Source organism: Anguilla anguilla, chromosome 4, assembly GCF_013347855.1.
Source record: "Anguilla anguilla isolate fAngAng1 chromosome 4, fAngAng1.pri, whole genome shotgun sequence".
Classification (NCBI taxonomy): Eukaryota; Metazoa; Chordata; class Actinopteri; order Anguilliformes; family Anguillidae; genus Anguilla; species Anguilla anguilla.
In genome coordinates this window covers 53,782,648-53,804,912 of record NC_049204.1, presented here as the reverse complement: position 1 = coordinate 53,804,912, position 22,265 = coordinate 53,782,648, and the positions used below count along the sequence as shown (strand labels likewise).

General features: G+C 37.5%; 1 protein-coding gene across 2 annotated transcripts in view; it reads right to left on the bottom strand.

Moving 5' to 3' along the window:
- Positions 1-22,265, bottom strand: part of cntnap2a (contactin associated protein 2a) — a 311,365-nt gene that overhangs the window by 133,163 nt on the left and 155,937 nt on the right. For both annotated transcript variants that reach the window (XM_035415431.1, XM_035415432.1), the window contains exons 5-8: positions 19,364-19,567; positions 17,891-18,075; positions 12,154-12,297; positions 9,357-9,615 (exon numbers count right to left, since the gene is read on the bottom strand). In XM_035415431.1, the coding sequence (XP_035271322.1) occupies positions 9,357-9,615; positions 12,154-12,297; positions 17,891-18,075; positions 19,364-19,567 (792 nt within the window). The remainder of the gene's footprint in view (positions 1-9,356; positions 9,616-12,153; positions 12,298-17,890; positions 18,076-19,363; positions 19,568-22,265) is intronic.

The window sequence follows — 22,265 nt, the reverse complement described above, 5'->3', positions numbered from 1 at the left end:
TTACCAAATTACGTTAAATCATTCTTGAATTGATGAATTTAAATTAAAACTTACTTGTCTCTTTCATAATGAAAGCAATAATAATTTGTGCTATAGAAACATGTCATCTCAAGTTTGATATCAGATACAAACAGTTCCTCAGAGTAGTCTCAGATGCGATATCAGCCTCCATTAGAATTATGGGACATTTCCACCAGTGCCATTTTACCTCTTTATATTATTTATTATGGACAGGTTCCAAACATATGGTGAATAGTCTTAAAACACTGACACATTATCACAGCATGGGTTTCTTCAATGAACATAACAGCAAAAATGTTTTTAAACAATTATTTAGCTTTTTCAAAAACGACTTTAAGCTATAAACCAGATTTGGAATGCACACATTATTCTAAAAATACCCATACCATATGCTGAGATTTGCAACAGCAATTTCAAAAAGATGACTTCAGGAATTTCCATCAGATGAGCAAGCATTTTCTGAACTTCTGGCCCAGGGTTAACACCTTTGCTGTTACTTTTTTGATTTGACAGCAAATATAAATAAATCACAGACCCTTGATATTTATTCTGCAGCCATTAAGGAGGGTAAAAACCATCAGCACATAATAACCACAGTGCACACCAGCTATATAAATAAATTCCCTTACACCACAAATCATAAAATAGGGAAAGAACGTCACTCATTTGGGGTCCCAGCAGACCACTTAACCACTATCTGTAACCGAGCAGAGTACAATTTCTCACTTTCCGCAAGGTCACTCTGCCACTCAAAACATTGAGAAATGATGGGGGACAATACTCTTGCAAAAGGCTGAGAGGGAGGGCTCACCTATCTCGTCACAAGCCATTTATAACCCACACTAATGATGAAGGGACATTTTCTCACCATTTGCATGCTTCATACAGACAGAGGCAGTGTTGATAACGATCATGTTAATATAACAAACAACAGAAAATACAATGCTTGGACTGGCCATAATATCAGCCCCACACCAACGGCTATGTAAGCCCAGGAATCACCACAGCTCAAATGAATACACTACTGTCTAATAAGACAGAAGATCTCCGACAAACATACAACTTCAACAAAAATATGAAAGATGGCAAACGAGATAATGAGTGGTCAGATGCCATTTAAAGATGTGTCACAACATGCTGTCGCTGTATTTGCATCTTTCTTGGCACAATTAGGCCTACTTAGTTTATTTAGTTTACATATTATAGCACTCCAACTAGAATTGAATGCTCTCAGTGCTGAAATAACAAGCAAAAATAACATGAAGGAAGGAGCCAGCTACAGTAAGAACACCTATACTGAAATGGTAAGAACATGTAAGGTGCGGGTCCAGCTTGCAGTTGCATGCTATCATATGTGTTGCCTTCCAACAAACCAATTAATAATACATCATTCTTATGGCAACAGTATTGTGAGCCCTTTAGTGACTGTATACAACACAAATATAAGAAATGACCATATAAAAATAATTATGTGACAGGAAAGAAAATGAATTGTAATTGTGTGCAAAACACTTTTTAAATGTTTTCTATTTAAGTCCAAACAGCATTAATTACAGACCAGCTCTTTAATAGCTGGAATTAAATAACTCTGCAATACAATTACTGAACAAAATTAATAAACCTGCACTGTAGGGCATTAGTAGGCTAGCAGTGAATAATAAAAATAATAGAAAAAATAATAATAATTTGGCCATACACAGTTAATAAAGTCCAGACCTGGAGGAAAGGTATACATATACTTTTTTTTTTCCCATTCGAGGACCATTAGCTCTAAGACGCAATTATTACATAAAATGCAGGTGATCCTAAAGGTTGATGTTTCTTCAAGTTCCTGCCTTCTCTGCCCACGGCCTGCTGCTGCTGCTGCTATCATCACCTCCACATTGACACTGAACACCTCGTATGGATTGTGTGCAATTTCTGCCACTCCATAAGAAAGGGCAACCGCTTGTTCTCTTCACATGACTTTCTCCCACAGAGGGGACTTGCATTCACTGAACAGAGCTAATTAAAGAACTCTTCTTAGTGTAACATTGCACTGCATTCTGACAGGTTTTCACAGGGTTTTAATGAATTACTTAATTAGTTAACATCACTTAAAATGTGCCATGCCTCTCTAACTTTTTTTCTGTTTAATAAAAATTTAACAAAAAATTGGGTTGTGTGGGACAACATGCCATGTGGTTTTAGGTGAAGGATTGGGATTGATTGTCTCACAATAAAAAAAAAGTGTATGTGATATTGTGACAGCCTTAAAATGGGTTTATGACAGCTGCTGACCTGAGCTGTGGCAAGCTGCAGCAGCACTTCAGGAGGGGTGGACTCCAGATGCAAGACCACGAGAAGAGGTCTACCAAAGAGTTTCTATGCCCCAGGGTCAACTCGCCAGTGAAAACAGTGTAGTCTGCATTTCCCACTGCAGGGACCCCAAGATACTGTACCTGTGCTCTATACAGTGGATGACATGGAGAACCGCCTGCTGTGCTTTGAGCAGATAACCAGGATGTCAGGGTGGCCAGAGATGGAGTGGGAGTGTCACCCTGTCACACTATCGACAGTTAAAACTCTGGAGGCCTGCAGCGCTACAAATTAGTTGGCTTCCAACCGCTACAGCTTCCAACTGAAGCCTGACATCTCCCCCAGAGATGTACCACATGCGGTTTCGAGCCAGCAGTACACCACCAGGAGGGACGACCCAATGAAACCTGCCTTCACTTCGAAGGCCTCCACCGGTGTATGGATAGAGCCAGAGACGTGTACGAAGGAGAATGTTTGAGAGCAAGAGCGAGTGCCAGTGCTTTGATTTGATTAGCTAACATAAAGGCAAAATTGTAATAGCCTTAGCTACTAATAGCTTAGCCTTAATAGCTTCGTACATTGTGTACATAGATACATACTGTATACTTAGTTATGGGAATCACTGCACTGACCATTTTGTCACCCTGCATTGTAAATAATAAACATCTGCACACTGAAGGTGCTAATGCATCCTTGCCATCATTTGAAAGGCGGTTAGCTACCTCCACTCAGTACTGTATATGTGACACACATATCTGGTAAATGGTAATTTACATATCTCCACAGGTGACAGCAAGTGACTGAACCCACAGCTGAGACTGAGAGAGTACATCCACTTATTTACAGAGTCCAAAATAATGCATTTACACTGGTAAAAATGCATTTAACATTAGTTAACATTATAGTCAGTAGCAGCCTTGAGTGGTTCTGAAGAATTGTCTCTCAAGACTACAGAGCTGAACATAATAGTGAATTGGTTTGTAATAATGTATATTTAAATGACATAAAATTGAATGTCCTAATTTTTACTTGGATTCACTGTAATTTCTTCTAATTGGATTGCTGAATTCCACTGCCGATATAGTACCTTGTAATATTATACACATTCATACCGTTACATAGAAAAAAAGTGACATTATGTGAAATCAAACTGAATGTCATTTGTAATTTCAGTCCTGACCCACCCTGAATTTTTAACCATATATGAAACCTTCTGGCCTCAATACTAATATAAATGTAGATGCATTCATACATAAAATACATATTTAAACTGTATATAATCTGTGAAACTGATTCTTATAGTCAGAGCAGTTAGAGGAAACCAAGATTTCCATCACAAGATGGCTGCTACAGTTATGCCATTAAGAGGGATTCCTGTAAAAGTTCTCCTCCACCAAGTATTCAACATTCTGCAGGAATGATTAATGACATTCCCTTTCCAATCAAAGAGACTGCAGTAAGACCTGCAATATGATAAGGAACCTTGATTTTTTAAATGAATACAATCTGTCATATGGAAATGGCCGAACTCCAGTTGGACGTTACTAATATAACACATATAACACATACGGACCAGTAACATGGTTTTCTTTTTTAAATATAATTATAATTTGCAATATTAATGCATAGATACAGTCCACTCCAGAATTATTGGCACCCCTCATAAAATGAGAAAAGATTCCTGTAAAAAAAAATGAACAACACATACAATGAGTCACATTTCAGGCTGAAACATATTTCTACCATAATTTTTCAAACACAAAATCTTTTATTGAATAGTTCAATATTTTCTGCAAAACACAGGTCTCAAAATTATTGGCACTTCTAATATCAGACGAGGTTGGAGATCTCTTTTATGAGGCAAAATCGGACCACTCCTCAATGAAAAAAATTCAAGATCTTTGATTTTTTAAGGTTTGTGCTGCCCTCTTCAATGGACTGCCCCTTTCAATGAGAACGCCATTACAAAACATTGATTTTGTGTTCACGCAACCATGTCTGCATGGAGTTTGGGCTAAAATATTCTGGTATTTAGTAGAATTCATTATGTCAATCTTATCAAGAGCCCCTATACCACTAGCAGAAAAACAGCCCCAAAGCATCAATGGAATACCACCATGTTTTACTGTGGGTATCAGGTGCGTGGGGGCAATATGCACATGCCTACTTTCTAGTAAATGTAGAACTTTTCTAGACTTCTGAAACCTTTTGATTATTGACTATGCTTAGTGGTATTTTCAACGGTTCATTTAATTTTAATAACTGTTACCTGATCTGTGTAGGTCACCAACCATCTGTTTCTTCTGAGCTGAAATCTCTTTAGCCTATGGTGATGGGTGACAAAGGGATTTTACATGTGTGCAACCTCATATTTATACCCCAGTGAAATAGAAAATGTTGATATATTATTTAGGGCTGCCAATTATTTTGCTTTTGAGAAAACAATGTTTTTTATAAGAATGTTTTTATTAGAGTGAAAGTAAGTACTATCCCCAGATGCTTATGCAGAAAATTCAAATCATTATACAGCATGTATTGTTTGTTTTATGCAATTATCTATGCTAATATTCATGAAGGATGCCAATAATCCAGGAACTGACTGTATTTGTGATGAAAATTCTGCTATTTGATATCAAATGAAAATTGAACAGCTTTGTGGTCCCGGGCAAGGTTTTAAGACTGTGGAGTCGAAAGCCTGGAGACAATGCCCTGGCACATCCATGAATAAATGGCTGAGAGAGTGAAGCCACAACCGGGTTCGAGCAGGGAATACATCTGGCTGCTGTTTCATGCAGACAACTGGAAAGAGAGCATCCCTGTGAACTGAACTTACACTTCACTCCAGCAGAACGCCTGTTTATAATTTTCACTTTGCAAATGCCCAACAGTGATTTATTCATTTGTAATCACTGAGGGATCTGTGAGATAAGTCACATCATTAAAGTCTGCTGAGATTGTTCACAGGGAAATAAAATGCATACGCCCAACTCACTGCTTTTCCAGTTTTTTTCTTTTCACTTTTTAAAAATGTATTTTCAACTTAACATTGCACACAGCAAAAAAATTATATCTGCCTGTTTTCACAAAATGTTGCTAATAGGTATGCATGTGTGGAGGAACACATTCATATCAATTTATTTAAAACTCCAAAAAAAAAAAAAAAAAAACCTATGCTTTACTTACTCCCACACTTTTGGTTTCAAAGTATCATGTGGCAAGGAGGATGCAAAACTGATAATTAAGACGAGTGACTTAGGTGCATTAACTGTCTTAACTACTACTTGTATTTTTTCCACAGACTGCGTTGTTGCCGTTCTCGTTGTTAGTGTTAATCAGTTTAACCTTCAGGGTCCAAGTTGAACTATGCGGTTGTTCCCTGTACTTGGACCGGTACTTCTCTCTAGGGGTTTCGTCATACTTGTTCCTGGTTATGGTTATACACTTTGTTGTACGTCGCTCTGGATAAGAGCGTCTGCCAAATGCCTGTAATGTAATGTAATGTAAGAATAAAAACTGTAATAAACGGTTGACAAAACCAGCAGTTCAGTGCAGTTTGCAGTTTTGACACAGTTTCACAGTTTTCACAGTTTCAATCCAGCTTGGTCCTGCATGTTAGTGGTAAAGAGAAAAAAGTACCATTGCCAAAACCAAACACAATTTCATTTATTTGGCAAAAATATTCTTAAAATTGGTTATCAAAATGTCATCAAATCCATCATGGTCATCAGTCTACGACCTGAATATTTGAAGTGGGTCATGGCAGTACACCATTTTGGAAAGTAATGATCTAGATGATGACCATAATGATAACATATAAGCTCATTAGTAAACCCCAGACTCTGTGTCTCAAGTCCGAATTTTGAAAATAATATTTGCCCCAAAAAAGGCCATATAGTGTTTTGATAAATCATCCATAAGGAACTCAGTTACAATATAAGCATATAAATAAAAACAAAAATGTTTTACTTTAATTTAATTTTATTTATCCTTGCAAACGGAGGGTTCGCAATGCACTGAAAGCATATTTTCAGTACATTGTGATCTTGACACCTGTAAGTAAAATTATTGGTTGTTAAAAGTAGAATCAAAAGTTATATTAAAGTTTAGTATTAAAATACATAATACCATATTTTCTGTAAAAAATGAAGATAATAATACATCTTGGAACACCTGTCAAAAGAGAAATCATCTTAATCTTAATTGCTTTCTTGAAAACACTTAAATTGTACAGTCAGGGACCATGGAAACAACCTTGGTATATGAAACCTAATTATATGTAGTCAGTAGTGAGATCAGAAAACATCAGCCATCACCTTCCATAGGATAAAGTAGGCCTATTATGTCAGCATAATATGCTGTCTAAAAGCCCATTCGTAATTTAGAACATTATTATTTCTTTTTTTTTTGTTCCAAAATGAACAATATACCAATTAGGAACCGAACATGCAACAGTACCACGGTTGCTTGCAACCTCTTATTAGTGCCAACTTTATGTGCCACGCTTGACCTTGACAAAGTAAGTCCCCAGACTTCAGGCAAACTATTTTGTACTGTGCCAGTGAATGTGAACTGTTAAACAAACTGAAGTTGAGCAAAAGGTTTGATCTTAAATGAGGTGACTGGTTAATGTAAGCAAACAAGGCAATGCTCATTTATTTTCATTCACTGTAACAACACTGCCCATTGTCATCATCAAAAACTGCAAGAGCTTTAGTTATTATTGGCATTAAATAATGTGTTTGTCCCATCATAGTCACTGTTGAAGGTTCAAATTTAACAGACAAATATTTTTGAATTTGTTCAACAAATTTGTTCAACAAAATTCAAATGGAATTTTACAGACTGAGTTTAAAATATATGGTTTAATAAATGAATGAATCAAAGATTCAACTCATGGTTACTGTTTCAACTGGTTACAATGTAATTTGATAAAGTGAACACAATAAATACATTAATTGCAGCTACGTAACATCTATAACAATTTTTTCTAACCTTTTATTGGGTATATTTTATTTGCTGGTAGGGCTAATGTAGCACTGGGTAGCAGGCAACCATTCATGCCAGCAGACTCAAAACAAATTAGCTTAGGTGGAGAGTCAGGGATGTATTAAATCAATCAAATCAGGAATTGGTTACAGTATGTAGGCAGATATAGAATGTGGCTAAACCAGAGGGGAACGCATTTATTGTGTGCTGAGTGCTATGGGATATTTCTTCAGGGTCAGGGCCTTGACTGAAGACCTCACCTATATTTACTGGCAAACAACTGCATGTGATTTTTACACGGCGTTCACACTGAGCAAGTGCAAACAGCACTGCATTATACAACATTTTATTTAACTGCATTCCAGTATTTCTATAGAAGAAAAAAAAAAAGTATCATACTAGCGCATCAGTAAAATACCGAGCAAATACAGTCAAGGGAATCTGCCAATTACCCATGAATCTCTTTGGAAATCATGTTTAACTACAGACCATTAAGAAATACATGCTCATTTAAGGGAGCATCGAGCTCCTTTTCATACCTTCAAATTTAATTTAAGGAAAATGGGAATGGAAATAATCTGTTTATATGGAGCAGGGTACTAAGAGACAAGCAGAGCCTGCTCGTAGGCAGGCAGGCCATGATGGAATATACAGAGGCGGATAACAGCGCAGGCCACCGCAGTATAATTTAACTGCCCTCGAAAAGCCACCATGAACTCTTTCCCCATCTATTCCACGCCATGAAGTGGGGTTAAGTTAGACTGCCGGTTTCTGCTGCCTCACACTGAGATTGATGGGGAAAAGGACTACAAAGCCTTCCCTAGGTCTACAGCTGCTTTCAGTCAGTTGTGAAGACATCCAGATATGACCCTTTCCATTTATGCAATTACATTTCCTTTCATCATGGTTTTATGGAGCTTTTATGGACTCTAATCTTAAGATTGGTTACCATTAAATATTAAACAATAGAACATTGGCATTTCTGTGACACCCAGTGGCAATCTCTAAAACATCAAACATGCAATTTATTTATTTATATACTTATTTTTTTATTCATTAGTTAATTCATTCATTCAGATATTTCACTATCCTTTTTGATGCAAAGACAACAGCTGCAGTGAGTAAAATGGCTGTAGCAAGCCGTTGCAGACTAATTTCATGTACTAAATACACATTATTGAAATAGTAGTAGAACACTGGCAGCATGAAGAGAGTTCTGTTTATGAGACAAACAGCAAGGCCAGAAACATCAATTTCTATTTCCATCAGTCTCGGTCAATTTAATGCTATGCTCCTGCAGTACTAACAGATGAATAAATCATTTTAATATTCTATATACTAAAAAGATTTGATTTGGGCAATGGAACTTAAGCTGTGTGCTGTTACAATATGTCTCAGACATTTTTGCATTGTTGGTAAAGAATCTTGCCACATTGTCACAGTGACGTTAAAAGAATACCACTGTATGTGCCAGCTGGGGAGTTCAGTAGACTTCATTGTGAATTTGGATGCATTTAACAGTAAAACAGAAAACATGTAACAAAGTAAAAAAAAACTTCTCCAAAAAACCTGAGCATAAATCTTCCTGTAAATAATGAATGATTTTGTGAACAAGTAAATGAAGGCCTTTCAAAATAGTGAAATGACATGCCACACAATATTTTAGCATGCGTGTTACTTTATAGCTGTACACAATCCTCAGTAAACTGGTTACTGCTATTTACTTTCACTATGGATGGCCCAAATCTTTAATATTCTGCTTACTCTGCTGAACTTTCCCATCAGCAAGGAAAACCCCAAGTGAGTTCTTAGTTCACCTGTGCCTCATTGGTGATCTTCAAACAAGAACAAAAGTGCTACTTCACAATATTATCATATACTGTAAACCCGTGATGGAAATATGTCATTGCTTTTGCCAGTGTAATTTTTAAGCTTTTTCTACTGTTCAGTTTGTAACTGGGGAACAAGTTTTGGGATGTATTTCCTCTGGTTTCAGGTTAATAAAAGGTATGAATCGTCATGGAAACAGTATGAGGAAAAGCAAGCCTTACCAGATGATATGTCTATGCGTGTGTTCTTCTTCTGTGTGACATTGATGTGTACGCTCACTTTGCCTTCGTTGAGTGCCACTTCGACCATGCCGTCGGCGAGTGTACTGAAGAGCAGCAGCCCGTTGGCGTTCCAGGTGCGGAACTGGAAACTGACTGACACTACGTCATGGTTTCTCCGCCCAGGTAGCTGGAGGTAGCTGGTGGCGTTGAAGAACACAGGGAACATGTGGGACTCCACACAGGTGAAGCTCAGGTTACGCTGTACATCCCCACAGAAAAAAAAAGAAACACAAAACACTGTAAAGGCCCGATCGACCAGTGGGATTGTTAGACGAAACTCAGACCCCTTAACTGACTGAACAATCCTATACCTTGGGCAACACAATCGGCAATTGCGCATTGTATGAGCTAACAGCCACAGTCCAAGACTGGCATGGTCTAGGTTCAATCCGAAACTGTGGTGCTCATCAGTGGACCACAACTGAATGAGCCACCCAAGCAGCCCCTCAGTATGCTCATTTAAAATCTCATCTAAAAGAACCCATTTTCACCACTCACGAATATATGACAATGACAGGTTCTGTATATGCCTCCATGGCAGCACAGAATTTAATTGACATTTTACAAACCCAGTTAGAATTCAATCAATAGAGAAAGGTGCTTCACTTGATTCAGTGTTTTAAATCCCCCAAATTCATGGCAGCTCAGTTGATAGTCATTACATAACAGTAAAATGTACTGTACTGGTCCCAATTGTTGTGATTATGGATCACTTGCTTGCTAATCATTGGCCGTTTTCCCATCACAAAACAAAGATATTTCCAACATACCATAGTGCTTACTGTAGGATCCAAATGGAGTGAAGAGCTCATCCTTATTAAGATTAATAGCCCCAGTCAAGTATATTAAAGTGCCAGCTCTAATTCTGTCTAATTATTCACATGTTTAAAGTCATTTATTTAGAACTCTAATCAAAGCTTTTCACTCTCACTCTCCTGAGTATTATCATGAATCTTCATTTTGTTAGACAATGGCCAACTTCAGAATATTTTGCAGTTGGTTAATTATTTCAAAAGAGTTTCAAAGCGCTGTGCTGCATCAAGTGAAGGTATCTAATAGTATACTTCAACAAGTGAGTTACTTTCATAATAATCTGGAGTAAGATTACATGACAATAAATGACTTTCAAGCATATGACATTCCTAATACATACAACAAATAATTTCTAATTAATACTAAGCAACTTTTTACCACTATTTTGACATAGATAGTACAATAAAAAAGGCAATGGATATATAAAAAATATTTGAAAAAGAGCGAACAGAGAGGATATTATAGTCCAATGAGCTGTGGGATAATGCTATAGAAGATTCCTTTACTCCTGATGAGCACATCTGACAGAGAATATGGAACATGAACATTATACAATGTGCAATGAATGGGAATTAATGCTGCTTTTATTAATGCTGAATTGACATCTTGACATTAACAGAAATCCATGCAAAGACAGAACCATTGCCATTTCATATTCACAGGCTGACACAGACATGAAAACTTCCATCCCATAAGAATCATGACGAAGCAAGCCAACCCCTTTCCACTAAAATAGTGCAAATTAAGCCTGAATAGATCCAATTGCAACATATTTAAAAAATAGAGTATTTAATCAATGTGATCATAATGAAATGGAAATATCATAAATTGCATTTAGTCTTTCTCAGCAGTTCTTCAAATATTACCAGCCACACCTCACCAACATATTTTCAATGTGATTTATTGAATTTGAATACAACCATTCCTACAGAAATAATAAGGCTTATTTGCCTGCCCAGCAAGCATATCAAACTGTAAAGAAGAGGGGACTCCGTTTGTTTCCCCTTGGTAGATAGGCGACTACTATGTCAGAGTTAATAGTTTGCCACTATGAGTTATAGTCATTTAAAATGTTGTGATTTGTTAGTAAGCGTATAACTTCAAAAGTTTCTCTCAGTGTTTTTCTGTCTATTTCACACCGTATGATCTTCTGACAAATTATTATTTGTTTGCCAAGTGAATGTCTTACCCTCTATTGCTCTAATTTATCATAATTACTGCATGAGCCAGCTATTTATGAATGGAATGACACTACATTTCCCAACTTTTCACAGTTAATGGCAATCAAAGTAAAGGGCTAAATTCTTGAGGAAATTTTGTGAGCCATCATAGAGAGAATGGTTAATTGAATTGCAATATTAATGCAGAAGGGCCAGACAATGTGGGACACTAACATATTCTGTTAAGTTAGTGCTTTACTCATGCTGAAAAGGTCAGACATCTCAAAAGCCTTTATGTCCTTATTCAGAAGTAGATAACCATGATTAGAAATATCGGTCACAAAGCATAAATTATGGGCTCGCACAGTGCTGACTTGACATCAGAACTAAGGCACAATAGACATGCATAAGGATTAATTTGATAGTTAAGAATTCAGTTTTTCTCTATGATAGGTACTCAGTGAAACATTTTTTCTAACAAAAGAGCTGTTGTCTCTGGGTCATCTCAAGCTAATTTAAAAACTATACTGAAAAACCTTTCTGTTTGCAAAACATACAGCCCAATCAAGTGCAACATAATCCACAGATGATGATGAAACACATCAAATGGTTATAAACCCCAAAAGGAAAAAGGCACGTTTCAAAATGTGTGAGCTGCATTTCACTCACATATTTTTGAAACATACCTTTTTATTTTCAGAACTGGCATTCGATAAACTCAACAGCATTAGTTTGCCACTAGAGATGGCTAATTAAGGACTCACAAAGCTTGATGTGTCTAGTTTCTTCCTCCGGGCGAGGTCAGTGATGTTATCACCATTGTAGTTGATGCTCTCCATGCACCCTTTGAAGTTTTTTCGGCCTCCTGAGCTTGGCTTCCCTGAGTATGGCATTCCACCAAAGCTGAGCTGGAGGGATTAAAAAATATATTAGACCAAAGTCTGATAAAGGACTCATTAGAACAACTGGAGCTGTTTTTTTTTTTTTTAAGCATTCTACATTTGAGAGAGTATGAGTGATAGAGAGAGAGAAAACACAAGAAAGAGAGGCGCTTGGGGGATGGGTGTGGAATGTTTTGTGTGTTGTGCAACTGCCGTTTTAAAATGAATAATAGAAAGTGGCTCTAACTGTGAGCCTTTCACCAAAATCCTTTCAGAAAGTATGCACAGTTAGAAGCCTTCTGGATAGGCTAGTTTTAAAATTTACAGACAAATCACAGTTTCATGACACACTCCATTTTAAAGTATTTCTGAAACATGACAATTATATGCAATAGAATGGCACAGAATAGGGAACTTCAAGTGGTACTGAACAAAAGAACACTTCGGCATTGTCGAGATGCCCATACTATTTTGACTTGTGATCTACTTTGACAATGGCCAGCACAACGTGATCTACCAACCAGTAAAATGGTCCTTCTGCCAAAAGTCATTGAAAATTTGTACCGCAAGGGCTTTTTATGGTAGTTCTAACATTTAAATAGTGTGGTACTGGCTAGAGTGTGGCACAGAATGCAGTAGAAATGATCCAGTAATCAAAACAGAAGGAAGCATGTAAAACAAAAGGCCAGCATAGGTTCAGAATTATTTATTCTCATGCTATACCAGCATCACAGGGCCCTGGGGAAATCTGACTGCTGGTCCGTGGGTTTCTCTCTTATAGTCAGTGAGTGCTGAGTTCAGCCAATGGTCACTACAAAGTTTGTGTAAGTATGATGATCAGCAGTCAATCTTCTTGATTTAGCCAACTGCTGCAATAAATTTAGCTAACAGAGAGTTGTTGTTTGATGTTGTTTTTCCCCTTTGGTCATCCTTCATGGATTATTGGCTCATTTTGATAAATGATGCTAGTGATGCCTTCTGCTCTGTTGAGCCACATTACAGAAGCAACACAGACAGAATACTGACAGAGAGGTCTGTTTATTTTAATGGTGCCGTGCCAGATGTGAGAAATAAATCATTAAACAACATTCAGGAAACAAACATTCAACAAAAAGAACCACGTCAAACGTTCTGTGGATCAGTGTCAGCTGCAGTGGGGAATCCTTCCTGATTCAAGCAGGGAACTCTAAGCACATCAGCCAGAACCTGAAAAGCAGCCCCCTTATGACAAGTCTGGATTCTGGAGTCCCCCCAAATGCCAGGCACAGTCGGTTTTATGCCCCTTGTTCATTGCCATTGAAGGGCGGCAGCTGGGGAGGATAATCACTTTGAGGTGATGCTGGTTAACGCAGACTCTGTTGATCCTCCCCCATGGGATTTGCTTTTATGGTGCTGACCAAGGTCCAGAACAGCCGGCTTGGTGGTGATGACATGATGGAACTTCCTTGGTCGGCTGTGGCATCACCCATTCTGTGCCACAACATATATACAGCTTCTTAATTTCAATATTAAAATAGACACAAAAGACTTACAGTCTTTCAGTATTTTATTGAAAAATATGGTCATATATTTGAATGAAGTCAACCAGGTTTGTATAGTCAGGACAGTAGCTGCAGGTAGCTAGCCTCAAGCAGGCCTCCAAATGGGTGTCAGTCAGAGAGGACTGTTATTTGGATTTAATAATCTTCATGAGGGAAAATGCTGATCCACATACATAAGTTGAGCCAAAAAGTGCTGAAAAGTACAAATGAATTTCGCAATTGGCTCAAGTAATGCAAAGTCTTGGAAGCGTTTGCCTGACGTTTTGAATCTGCTCGATGTAGCGAGCACTATCAAGTTGTGTGCAGTCCTTCACTTGCTTTTCCAGCTCAGATTTGGAATTTCCCCAAGTCATGATGCTGCAGCTTTGAGGACAGTAATTCCAATTTTTGCTTGAAAGCATTAACTGAGTTGGTCAGTTTTGTCTTTACCTTGTAGCTCTAAATTCAGCACATTCAACATGTTAGTCAGATAAGTTAAAAACAGTAAATATAAGAGCCATTGCTTGTCATCCAGCTGTTTGTATTCTGCATGTTTTGAGACGAGGAGAAAATCCTTTATCTCTAAATCTCAGCAAAAATGTGCTTAGCCATCTCACATCCGTGTACAGCAAGAGCTCGGTGTGCTCAGGCTTCCTCCAGGTAAGTATGAAACAGCTGTCGTTGAAGAGATCTTGCTCAAAATGAACAGACAATTTTCAAAGACACATCCATGCCTGATTTACATGTTTAGCATTTTCGAACATAATGCTTGCTGGTTTATCACACAGTGATAATTAAGGAAGTCAGGAAATGAGTCCTCCTCCTTGCATTTTTGTCGGGCCATTGCAACCTGTTGAAATGGCCCACCATCGAAGGTGCTCCTTCAGTGGTGATTGACACCGACTTGTTTGTCTACAAAATCCTTGAATGTCCAAAATCCTTAAATGTGGCAACACTGTAGACAGTTCTTCTTTTACCGTCATGTCTTAAAATACCATCCTAATATAAAAGCATAGACATAATTGTGCTGTATCGCTGAGGTCTGTTGACTCATCGAATAGCAGTCTGTTATGTCCTTTCAAAGCTCATCTGCCATTGCCTCACAGCAGCATGTAACTGCATTTCTTACCAGCTGAATGGCTTTAACAGTGGATACTAGGGATGCACCGATATGAAAATTTCGGACCGATACCAATTCTGATTATTTGGGGGAAACATTGGCGAATACCGATGCCAATTGCTTGGTGGTTCTGCTTCCATAAGTTTTATGAACAACAAAATCTTTCCATTCTAATAAACACAATTTGAATTACACAACTTTAAATTAGTGCAACAAAGTTAAACATTTATTTTTTATGGCATTTCTTCACATTCATCTAATTTAAAATGCATTCTTCCAACTGAAAATGCATTCCTGAAATATCAGTGTTTCCCCTAGAATTTATTTTAGGACTGGTGGTACGCGCTGACAAACCCCTAAACAGATGTGGCATGCAGGGTGGCATATTGACATGGTCGGATGGTACAGCAGGCAGTCTGCAATTTACATTTGCTTTCAAATTTGTGTTTGCTCTGTTTATTCAAGACTTAAAATGATCACAAGCAAAGGGTAACTTAATACACTGCGTTTCTTGAATAAAAATAAGCTGTGTAACCTCTGCCACATTATAATTAAGACTCCGCAACTGCATGCAGAGCATCTTTAACAATGTTACAAACAATGTTACATATTTTTTAGAATATTCAGTAAAAATATATTAGATAATATTAATACATTCAATCCTTGGTTATCTGTCCCCCGCATTGGAGTTTTTTCCTCTTTTAGGCCATGCTCACGTTGTCGTAAAATTTATTTTTACCGTGAAGAATGCCTGACTAGTTTATATTTTGGACAGAGGTGAATGCAAGCGAAATCTATCACTGTTGCAGCATATTTGACACAAGCAATGCCGGGAGATCTGTCCAGAATGTAAACAAGTCAGGGATTCTTCACTGTAAGAGGAACTTTTACAACAACGTTCAACCATACCAACACAATGTGGTAACGTTAAGTTGACAGTGCAAACAAGAAACATACACTGAGGTTGCGGTTCCAAGAGAAAATATTAAAATATCAGAAACTTACTTTCACTTCGCCCAGCAGGGGTAAGTAAAGTAAATGGACTAAACTGACAGCAGCATAGAACACAATGAACTGTTTATGAACAAGTTCTTATACAGTTCATTTATAGAACACTGCTGTGACATGCAATAGTTTCACAGTGCCCCACAGAGACGCCCACACCATATGATTATTGTTTTCCAAATGAATGTATATTTGCTGCTATTTCCAACATTTAAAAAATAAACATATTGTTGCCTGGTAGCCCATCGAGTCAGTACAATTATAGGGGCAACATTGAATATGACAAACGAAGTGAATCAGAAAAGCACCTCTTGAGATAGAAATAAACAAAAGACTATTTATTTATTTATTTATTTTTTTGATTGACAGGACATAATCGGAGCTGACCATCAGTTGTTTTCAAACAACCAAACGATGGTGACTGCAGTATTATCGGCTGATAACAATCAACGGCCGATCAATTGGTGCATCCCTAGTGGATATTATTTCAGGTTTAAATCCTGAAACAACAAGACTGCTGCCTCGACGAAGGCCTCTTTTATCATTTGTCCATATTGAAAGTATTTATTGTGTTTAACTATTACATGACTCACCCGGAATGATGCTTCTTTGGTTGCCTTTGCTTTTGAGCTGTGGGAAAATAGACTGCTGGGCAATTAACTAAGATATAAGCTATTTAACTTTTTTATTTATAGGCTCTCTTTTGGCAGCAAAATCACAGTCGCATTTCTTGTTAAGTGTTCGAAAATATCTTTCCATATTTCCTTTCTTTGGATTGGTGCTGCTGGTTTGGCAGATCAGGCAAACACATTGTGAGATTGTGGAAAAAAAACAAAAAAAAAACGTGTCACACTCTGGTAAGTGGTAAGGTTCTGGCTTTTTGTAGGCCTACTTGGTGCTGCACTCATTTCTGGATAGCGTATCATTTTGATGGCTGACGTTAGCTAATATATAATCCAGGCTAGTCTCGCTATGTTTGGTATGTCTTCGCTAAGTTCTTCTGATCATTAGGTACACTGTTAGGTTACTAAAGGCAAACAAAAAAAGTTAGAAAAAAAGTTCCAAACAGTTCCCAACAGCAGCAAATTGGCCCCATCATATGCCAAGCCAACTAACTCAGTAAGTCAGTCAGCTGGCAAATGTTAAATTCAGGTTGGAACTCATCATCAGTTCATTCAGGATCTGTAATATATTTAATTTAACTGATTCATGTCCACAAGAGGCCTTCAGACCTTTAGCTATGTAACTATTATATTTTTATAAAGGTAGAATTTTAAGGGAGTTATCTAAACAGGATGGAAAGCAGTACAAATTAATGTACTCTCCATATTTAAGGTATGCTGATAATCGATATCCATTAATCTTTGGTTACATTTACATCTTGTAATACATTTCTGGCATGGATAATTGTTCAGGTAAGAAAAGAGAGTAATTTACTGCAATAGCAACATCTGAAAATTAAACAGGAATCAACCAAAACTCAAACAGAGCTCATTCCAACACAGGTAATGAAGAAGAAAAGGCTAGACTTTTTTAAACATTGTATAAACATGTGCTTCTGTTCTACAGACTCTGTGAATTGACTCTAGAGGTCTGGAGAGAGTGAAGTGGTTAATGTATATCCCACATTCACTTCCCATTGAAGGAGTCAGGAGACTGAGGCCAAAACTACAAGTGGACTACAATTGCTCCCCACTGCACCTTTTTAAGTGTCTTTGAGCCAACACAGCTTAAGTCTCATCTGTCAAGAGATATGAAGATGCCTTTACAGACAATAAAAAAAAACCACAATGTTTTCCTGCAGTACATTCTGTTAAGCTGGGTTGTTTCCAAGGTAATAGCTCTGGGACAAAAATACCCTTGCAATGTGAATACAATGAAATGGTATAGTGTGTTTAAATCATGTCCAATGCACCCTGTCGTTTACGTATTAATACTCTATTTGGAGAATAGCTCACTTTAATGACAGACTTACCTCATAGTCCAGGTCGAGATGGTCAAACTCTCCATTTGTGCGGAAGTGCTGTGTGTGTCTGTCCAGGGTGAAGTTGACATTCCGTCTGTAGCGCTCGATGACCACTGAGTGCCAATGATGATCGTCCAATAGGCTTCCACTTGTTACTGATGTGTGCCCAAGAATGGAGCCATACTGATTACTGCCTGTAGTTTGGACAGCAAGGGGACAGTCTCCGTAAGTCAGTCATGCACTGATGTTGCATTTCATGATCATTTACAAATTACATTGCTTAAAGGGCCTTTATTGACAGGGTCACTAAAGAGCTGGAGTAATGAATTTAAAACAGCAGTAGGCAACTTTTTCAATGGCCACAATGTTATTTAATAAAACTGGTTGAAAATCATAGCACCCATTGAGCCTGCCTCCTTGGCAAGCATGATTACAAGATTACAGACTGGTATAGTCACACTAAAAATGTCAGATCAAAGATACCAGGTAAAACAAAAGAATCTTTATTGCTGTTGTAGTTTACCAAAAACACACACACACACACACACAAAAATTCAATTTAGTCACCCAGTTCAGTAGTTCATGAAGTGATGGTTTTGCACGAGTCTAAAGTTAGCAAAATATTTTTATACTTCTAAATTGTTGAACAAGGCTTTCCTCTACCTCAGACAAACAGTTACCTGAAACACTTAGCCCCAATTTGGTGCTTTTTTGGAGGTTTTACATTTCTAGACATCTAGACTTTTCTGACAGCAACATTTACAAATATGTGAACGTGAAAGGTCAGTCTCATTGCTGATTGTGTCATGGCATGAACCAGCAAATCTCTTTGATTGGTTCATGTTGTAAACCACATCATTTTTAGAACAAGAACTCAGGCCCAATCCATGGTTTTAGAATGGAGAATTTGAGGATAGAAACACATACAGTGGAGGTTGCTGGAGTTTTCTCACAGTCGCTCTTTCCACGATTGTTACCATGTAAGAATGTTCCCCAACAGCTGTCGAAAAAGTTACCTGCCGCAGCTTTAATCAAAAACACTTTTTTCCAGTCCTTACATAGCACATAGTTCCGAAATTTGGTTGAATTTTATCTACAAAATAACAAAGAGAAAATACAAGCTTCTTCTTTAGAATTACGTACAGAGTGTGAAATAATATAAAATGTAATAACCGTTAAGGGCAAAGTGCCACTGTGGTCAGATCTAAAATTATTTAATGCGTGAGATACTTCCCACAAGGAAAGCAGAGTCTGACGCAGCATAACACAAAACACCAAAGTCAATGTGGCGTGACGGATTCTATTTTCCTCAGAGTGCCTCTGCTTTCTCTAACCGCTGCTGGAAGTTGCGTGCAACTCAAGGCCACACAGCGCTGTCCCTTTGCCGACAGTGGAGCACAGAGCAGGCACTTCACACCTCACCTGGTCTTAGACAGATATGTCAATAGATACCTGAACAAGAGATAATCATTTAAAGGCTACCCAGGTTTATCTGCAGCACCAGCTTGGCTCTCTTCAGCTCCAGGGTGATATAGTCTCCCTGCTGTCCCTCTCCATGCAGGATGACACCCTCGCTCTCCGAAGTTTTAAACTTCAGGGCAATTACGTCCTTCAGAATCTTCATCTTCTTAATTTTGAAGCGGTAGGAGATCACCCCTTGGCCGTCGAAGTTTATCACATCCGCCCCTGAAGAGGAGAAGGAAGATTAGGAGACATAGCCTATCTGGTGTCACGCCCATTTTAGGGAAATGATGGCTTGAATGACTGTACAGCAGATTGCCTCTCCCTAACCGTGGACCAGGTCACCGATAAACTGCACCTGGAGTCTTGTGATAAACCACCGTGTGGCAGGAGGAAATTACATTGTGCCCCCATCAGCTGACAAAGTCTTCTTGGTTACAGCACAAAGGTGATTATATTGCCTGGCTGGTATACTAAGTAATGAGCGCAAGCATTTTGAGAAAAAAAAGCTTTTCAGCAGATTTCAGCTTCAAATGTAAAAACATAAAATCACATTCTGAACAGCATTAATATTTATGAGGCATATTAACAAATGTAAAAAAATAAATATATACACAAATATACATGATTTTTCCACAAAATCTAAGAAAGGAGTGTTGAAGGAAAATTAAAAATGATCAGAGTTGTGTTGCTAGTGGTTACACACAGTGACACATTGCAAGCAGCAGGAGTCCAGTGTGATATGCTTTTTCTTACTCTGCTTAAAACGCGATTGATTTCCGTTGATCTATTCTTAATTAAAATGTAAATAATAATGTTAATTTCTCAGTGGGGTAAATTATAACTCACTCAAAACAACAACTATCAGCAGACACACTGAGATAAAATTGGAAAATTAGCACTATTTGAGACAGAATGCATACACAAAATAAATAATAATAAAAACATACAATTGTTAATTATGCACAGTTTATCTGGTGCTTCTCTTGGTCATCAATCCAATGTTTATAAAGTCAGTTACAAAGGCTTACTATTATTTGCAGTTATAAACATTCTTGTATACATCACTGATTATCGCTTGTTGTCTGAAGATAACAAGTATGTATGACGTTTACAGAATGCATTATAAACATTCTAATGTTTTAAATATGGAGTATAGCTACACAGGGAAACATTTTGTTTATTTTATTTAATATAAGTTTTGCATGCACCATATTTGTAAAATATTCAATTGGTAATTCTATGCTATATTTCAACCAGACTGATTGTGTCATTCATAAAATTAGCTTTATATTACCAGTGTCAATGTGTGAATGATATTTTCTTAACAAAATAAAAGCAGCAATGATTTAATAAACAAGCATAAAAACACTGAGGGAATTGTCTGGCCTATGACTGTTACTTTGACAGGGTATGTGTCCATCCAACTGAATAAAATATTAATAATATTTCCCTTCTCACTCTCTGCTGTGAACTGATTACCCTAGAAATGTGTGACTACATGTTGTGTCAAGACAGTTAGGGCATTCCTCTGTTCAGTCTTCATGGTGAGTTCCCTTCTCTCCCATCAAGACTGTGTTCATTCATTTTCCCAGATCAACAAGGTCAAGGTACTATACACATTCTCATTGCACACTTCATCTCAGGGTCAGGCACTGCTTATTAGACCTCTTTCAACAGCCAAGCAGACTATCATTATTTGTTCACTGCACATCTCATATATGTCACCCCTATATCTCTTGTACTGACACGATTTTTTAAAATAAACTAAGGTCCCTGTCTGGGTAGTTTGTTTGTTCATCCAAAGTCTGCATATCTCTCTCTCTCTCTCTCTCTCTCACACACACACACACACACACACACACTCTGCACACACATGTGTGTACATATGTAGCATTAAAAGGCTCCAGAGTTTGCTGGCATATTTTTTATCTGTTTTTTTCAGCCAGCTGTCTCTGTTTATCAATGCCAATGATCAGCAGTTTTTCAATCACATGGGAATGCGAGGGTGCTCACTGGTATTGAGTGAATAGGGATGATATCCGCACTGACAGGAAAATCAACCAACATAAACAACTCAGGCAGGAAGAGATATGAAGAATGTTACATATCTGAACCCACCGTATGGCACTTACATCCATCATAAATATAAACATTAGCAAAGGAACGGCACAGACTCACTTTCATTTACCCTATCATTAATTCATAGATATACACAAAACCAAATGTTTTTGTTTACTTATACTTGGAAGCTATCTATGTAAATTGGTCCCACTGCAAAATGTTACAACACATTAAAGCAGTGATTTTCAGTCTTACTTCCCTGCTCTTCCTTTATTAATATTGGATTGCAAAATTAAATAGAAAATGCTAATCACTTTTTCTGAAATGTGAGGCATTTCAATTTAAGCTAAATTAATTTATACGTAATTGCAATTTGTTATCGAGATCAGTTTTGCAGTCCTTAATCAAATCAAAGTGATGAAATTGCCAGGGGTTAAATCCCTTAGTAAAACCGCTTATGTTGACACTTTGTATATGCATAACATCTTCATTCATCTTCTTTATAAAATTAAATCAAGAGAACACATAACTATATTACATTTGAAATGAAAAATGATTGCTCCTTCATTACATGAAAAAACTGTATCAGGATTTTCATACATTGTGTAAATAAGTACTGTAAATCAGAATTAGCATTATACAGTGCTTGCAGTTATCAAGTAGGTTTCAGTATTTTCCATATAACCTAAGACTGAAAGATGGATGATGGATAATATGATGATATATGCATCCATTAGAACACATAATGTTCCGTGACTTTAAAATGCACACCCCTGGAAGGCTTTTAAAAGATTTGGGACAACTTGCACGATAAATGAGTGCATCGTACCCCGTACCATAAAACCCATGTGTATAAGAC